General features: G+C 44.6%; 1 protein-coding gene across 1 annotated transcript; it reads left to right on the forward strand.

The window, feature by feature from the left end:
* Positions 1–1,470: 1,470 nt before the first annotated feature.
* LOC127835524 (uncharacterized) lies at positions 1,471–4,233 on the forward strand. Its single transcript, XM_052361961.1, has one exon. It carries the CDS (start codon positions 1,471–1,473, stop codon positions 4,231–4,233), a length of 2,763 nt encoding a protein of 920 aa, XP_052217921.1.
* Positions 4,234–6,115: the final 1,882 nt, after the last annotated feature.

The raw sequence follows: 6,115 nt of genomic DNA on the forward strand, positions 1-6,115 counted from the left end.
GATGACGATTCGATTGCGATGGAGTTCTGTTACAGGGGGGATTCTCGGTTCGTGTCTATAACGCTCAAAATCAACGAAAATTTGGTTTAGTATTTCGTAAAATAAAGTTAACACCTTAACAATCAGTGTTCCTTACAGCAATAGCCAAATTTTCAACGCTAGATGTGGTATGATTACATAAATTTTTGTAGATACAAAATGCTCATTTTTATTTATTTGTGGCCACAATTAATTCCCGCGAATATATATTTTCATACGACACACGAACACCATTTTATTGTTCATGTGTCGTATGAATAGATATGCAAAACAATAATAAAAACGAGCATTTTGTATCTACAAACATATATATCTTACCAGACCACATCAGGCGTTGAAATTTCGGCAATTGCCATAAGGAACACTGGTTTTTAACTGGTTAAGTTTATTTTACGAACAATTGTACGAAATGTTCGTTGATTTTGAGTAGTAATGTTACTTTAACTTCGTGGAAGAAAGATGTACTCAGGCACATGAGAGAAAGAAGGCCAAGTACGAAGATCTCGTCCAGGAATGTAGAGAGGCCGGGTGGAGAGCATGGAACTACCCGATTGAAGTGGGATGCAGAGGGTTTCCTGCACCATCGCTGGGAAAGATGTTCCAGGATATGGGAATAGAGGGACAGGCGAGAAAGCTGGCCATTAAGAAGGTATCACAGGCAGCAGAAAGAAGCTCCAGCTGGCTGTGGCTAAGGAGGAACGCCAGTAGCTGGAAGCCATCCACTAATGGGTAGTGTCTGATCAACACTGCCGCCCGCCACTTAGAGCTTGTCCTAGGTTTAAAAGGGCGAAACAAGCAATGACAAGTGGTACCTAGCTGATGACATTAGTGGAAAGCAGTTTATCTGTATTTTACAACATGACTTCTGAGGAATCAGTGACTTCCAGGAAAGACTGGATGACAACCAGGAATAGATTAGTGACAACTGGAGAGACAGTGGACATCCAGGAGAGACTGGAATTGGGCATCAAGGGCCGGCACCCCAAGATGATGACTCCGTAAGGAGTTACCCACAGAACAGCTACAACAAGACATACAAAAAGATACCCCCAGGGTCTTCCGAGAGGGGGGGTGGAAGAGAGATCCAATAGGACGGACACAACGGAATCGACACGGCTAGTACAACGGACATTGACAGGTGAGGCCTATACAGAGACAGCTCAGTGTGTTTGCGGGAAAATCTGTAAGAATGCCAGGGGTCTCAAGATACATCGGTCTAGGAAGGGTTGTCAGCCTGATCCGGAGCAGAGACAGTGCACAGACTTGTCTGGTGAGACACAGGAGGACCACAGCCAGGAAGAACACCACAGTGCTGAGGATCTCCACGAATCTTAGGTGGAACAGGTGGATAAGCCTACAAGACCAGAACATGATCTTGGTAGCCAGGGCAGTCGTACAGATGACAGACTAGAGCGCATCAAATGGCCAGCTATGAACGAGAAACAGTGGAAGGAGTTTGATGAGGATGTAGATGGCATCGTGGAACAGGTGTTTCTTGGAACAGTAGAAAGGAAACTGCGGAGTATGTGTAGACTGATATATGCAGTCGGGAAGGAAAGATTTGGGGTGACACCATCGGAAAGGAAGCAGACTACAGTCGCCAAGAACAGACGGCAGATAGAAATAGAGAAGTTGAGGAAGGACCTTCGCAACTTGGGGAACCAGTACAGACAGGCATCAGAGCTAGAGAAAATTGGTCTACAGGTACTACGAGACCACACCAGACGCAGACTTCAAGACCTGAGGAAAGCGGAAAGGATACGAAAAGCCAGAAGGGAGAAGGCCAGACAAAGATCACGATTTCTTTCCAATCCCTATGGTTTTAGCAAGGAAATCCTTGAAGAGAAGAAAGCGGGACAGCTGAATTGTTCTAAAGAGGAGGTTGAAGAGCATCTGAAGAACACGCACTCTGATCAGGCGAGACATATGCGGATGGAGGGACATGAACGCATAGCCCCAGTACCCATGCCCATTGTTGCATTTACTGAAGGAGAACCAACCCTCAAGGAGGTCCAAGATATAATCAAGAAGGCTAGATCCAAGTCAGCACCAGGCCCAAATGGAATACCTTACAAGGTGAACAAGTCATGCCCAAAACTGCTGAGACGGTTGTGGAAACTATTGAAGGTGGTCTGGCGTAAAGGAGATGTACCTGTGGAGTGGCAGCGAGCAGAAGGCATCTTCGTCCCAAAGGAGGAGGTTTCCAAGGATATTGGACAGTTCCGGACAATATCATTGTTGGATGTGGAGGGCAAGATCTTCATGTCAGTGGTTGCCAGGCGTCTTACAACATTCATGACCAGTAATGGGTACATTGACACATCAGCACAGAAGGGAGGTGTTCCAGGATTCTCTGGCTGCATTGAACACACATGCGCTATTAGCCAGTTAATCAGGGAAGCTAAGATCAAAAAGACAGATCTCACAGTTGTATGGCTGGATCTAGCAAATGCGTATGGCACGGTACCCCACCAGGTAATAGAGTTTGCTCTGAAACACCACCATGTACCAGAACATATTCAGAGCATTGTCAGAAGCTACTACAGAAACATCAACATGCGCTTCACAACAAAGAACTTTACAACATCCTGGATACAGCTTCAGAAGGGGATTGTAACCGGCTGCACAGTGTCAGTAGTACTGTTCATCGCCGCTATGAATCTCGTCATCAAAGCCGGAGACAGGGAGTCAAGGGGACCGAAGACCCAGACAGATATCAGACTTCCACCACTGAGGGGATTTATGGATGATCTGACTATTACAACAGAGTCCCACATACAAGCTCGATGGATCCTATCAGCCCTTAAAGATGTTGTGTCATGGGCTAGAATGGCCTTCAAACCAAGGAAGTCAAGATTTCTTATCTTGAGAAGAGGTAAAGTCTGGCAGAAGACAACACTCAGGGTACAGGGCGAGGATATCCCATCACTTATTGACAACCCCGTCAAGTGCTTGGGTAAATGGTTTGACACCACACTGGGTGATAGCAGAAATAACACAGAGCGCATCAGGCAGCAACTGAGGAATGGGCTTGCAAAGATAGAGGGAACAGGCCTACCAGGGAAGTTCAAGGCATGGCTTTTCCAGCATGGCCTCCTGCCCCGTCTTCTGTGGCCACTTATGTTGTATGAGATCCCAACATCGACGGTTGATAGCTTGGAAAGCATGATAAACAAGAGCCTGAGACGATGGTTCGGACTTCCATCATGTATGACAAGTATTGGACTCTACAACAGAACCGGAATGTTGCAGCTCCCTCTTTCATCAATTGTAGAGGAGTACAAAGTTAGTAAGGCAAGGCTCGTGTTGACCCCACGAGACTCTAGTGACATGAGCATTAGAAATGCAGGGATAGAGGTCAGAACTGGAAGAAGATGGTCAGCATCGAATGCAGTTGAGCAGGCAGAGAGTCGACTGAGACATCAAGACATAGTGGGAACAAGTTGTCAAGGTAGACAGGGACTCGGCTTGAACACTAGACAACCGTGGAGTTCAGCCACAACAGTCCAAAGAAGAGAACTTGTTCAGAGCGAAATCCGAAAGGAAGAAGAAGAGATAAGAAAGGTGAAAGCAGTCCAGATGGGGAGCCAGGGAAGCTGGACAAAGTGGCAGACAACAGGGAGGAAACTGTCATGGACAGATATCTGGAAGTACCAGTTTTTTCAACTGCAGTTCCTGATCCGGGCAGTTTATGATGTCTTGCCAACACCGGCGAATCTCCAGAGATGGGGGCTGATAGAAACAGCAGAATGCACCCTATGTGGAGGAAGAGCTACCCTGGACCACATCTTGTCCTCGTGTAAGGAAGCACTTGCCCAGGGGAGATACCGCTGGAGACATGACCAGGTACTCCGAGAGGTAGCGGATACACTTGAGAGACACAAGAAGAAGGCACGAGTACATGCAGGGGCAAAGCACATCAACTTTGTACCAGCAGGGACAGTAATGAAGGGTACAAAGGGAGGACATCTGAGTATCCTAGACGGTACAAATGACTGGGAACTACGGGCAGATCTTATGAAACAGCTGCAGTTTCCAGACATTGTCCACACTACCCTACGCCCAGACATTGTGATGGTCTCCGGAAAGACAAAGAAGATCATCCTGGTAGAGCTGACTGTCCCGTGGGAAGAAAGATGTACTCAGGCACATGAGAGAAAGAAGGCCAAGTACGAAGATCTCGTCCAGGAATGAAGAGAGGCCGGGTGGAGAGCATGGAACTACCCGATTGAAGTGGGATGCAGAGGGTTTCCTGCACCATCGCTGGGAAAGATGTTCCAGGATATGGGAATAGAGGGACAGGCGAGAAAGCTGGCCATTAAGAAGGTATCACAGGCAGCAGAAAGAAGCTCCAGCTGGCTGTGGCTAAGGAGGAACGCCAGTAGCTGGAAGCCATCCACTAATGGGTAGTGTCTGATCAACACTGCCGCCCGCCACTTAGAGCTTGTCCTAGGTTTAAAAGGGCGAAACAAGCAATGACAAGTGGTACCTAGCTGATGACATTAGTGGAAAGCAGTTTATCTGTATTTTACAACTGATGTTGGGAATTTCGAAGTATGAAAGGTGCTACTTTTTACACGACTTATTGGTAATGTTTTCGCATAATTTAAATGATTGAATTTAAAATAAAAATCACTGACATATTAATTAGTTCTTTACATGTTTCGTGTTATAAAGCTTTACTGCACGTGTTTTGCGAAATAAGAACCCGTAGGTGTATTGTATTATTTAAGTTTTTTTTTAATGAATAGTTCATGAATGAATGTCCTACCGTGAATCAAATATGTGTCTTGTTCTGAGAAAACTGGGCATAATGCATGTGCGTAAAGTGTCGTCCCAGATTAGCCTGTGCAATCTTCACAGGCAAGTCAGGTACGACACCTTCCGCTTTTATGACATTTTTGTTAAAATGAAGCATCTTCTTTGCAAAAATCCATTTTTTGCGGAAAGTGTCGTCCCTGAATAGTCTGTGTGGACTTCACAGGCTAATCTGGGACGACACTTTACATACATGCATTATGCCCAGTTTTATCAGAACACGAATCATAATTACCAGCATTTTGTCGTATTTCATAAAAGCAAATGTTTCCAAATTAAACAACTCCATATGGATCCCATAAAATCCATAACGGATACATTTCAACCTTTTTGACAACATTAGAAGAGTATCGATAACTGAATATTCCCATAACCACTTTATATAGGCATAGTGTGAACGACGGTCTAAATGGATCATTTTTGACGATGCTGCTTCGGCGAAACAGCTCGTCTAAGTTTTCATACCATGAAAAAAATTCTTCACAATGGCAACCTATGTAAAAGACGAGCCAGTTCGATTGAGTTAGCTAATTTTTTTCAATCGGCATACCTCGCTGATTATCATTGATAAAGGTAAAGACAGCTTGGTTCCCGTCCTCTTTCAAATTTATCGAGAGGTTCGGGACAGGAACCAGACATGAAACTGCCAGCTGGCACTTCAAACGCTGTGACCCTCAGAAAACCCCAAATGTAGTTATTTTCAGATTTGATCGAGAATGTAACCCGCCTCCCAGTTTCGCTGAATGGGTCAAGTTCCCCACTGGTACTACTTCCCCGTATCCCCAATTGTTTTTTGTACGCAAAATTTTTCGTACCCAATATGTTTTCTTACCCAATATTTTTTTGTACCCAATATTTTTTCGTACCCAAATTTGTGTTGTACCCAATTTTTTTTTCGTACACAAATATGTGTTCGTACCCAATTTATTTTTGGCATAATTTTTTCGTTCCCAAAACTTTCGTACCCAATTTTTTTTCGTACCCAAAATTTTCGTTCCCACATACACAATTGTTGTGATGAAGATAAATTTAAATTGATGCTTTTATATCCATCCTCTTCAAACGCATCGTCACACCAGTACTGTCAGTACTTTGATTAAGCAATCCTTTGGGTGGTCGGAGGGATTTAGCAGTAGACACGGTACGTAATATTAGGTTTAGCAATGCAATCGCTCATACACTTTATTAAATTAATACCCATCGGCAAAGGAGCACTACTTTTTGCTGTGGCGGGTAAGACCTTTGTTCTTGAGCTCTA

Source organism: Dreissena polymorpha, chromosome 6, assembly GCF_020536995.1.
Source record: "Dreissena polymorpha isolate Duluth1 chromosome 6, UMN_Dpol_1.0, whole genome shotgun sequence".
NCBI classification, from domain to species: domain Eukaryota; kingdom Metazoa; phylum Mollusca; class Bivalvia; order Myida; family Dreissenidae; genus Dreissena; species Dreissena polymorpha.

What these genes read in the sequence shown, in the direction of transcription:
- LOC127835524 (XM_052361961.1), top strand. Translation starts at nt 1,471, where the DNA reads ATGAACGAGAAACAGTGGAAGGAGTTTGATGAGGATGTAGATGGCATC.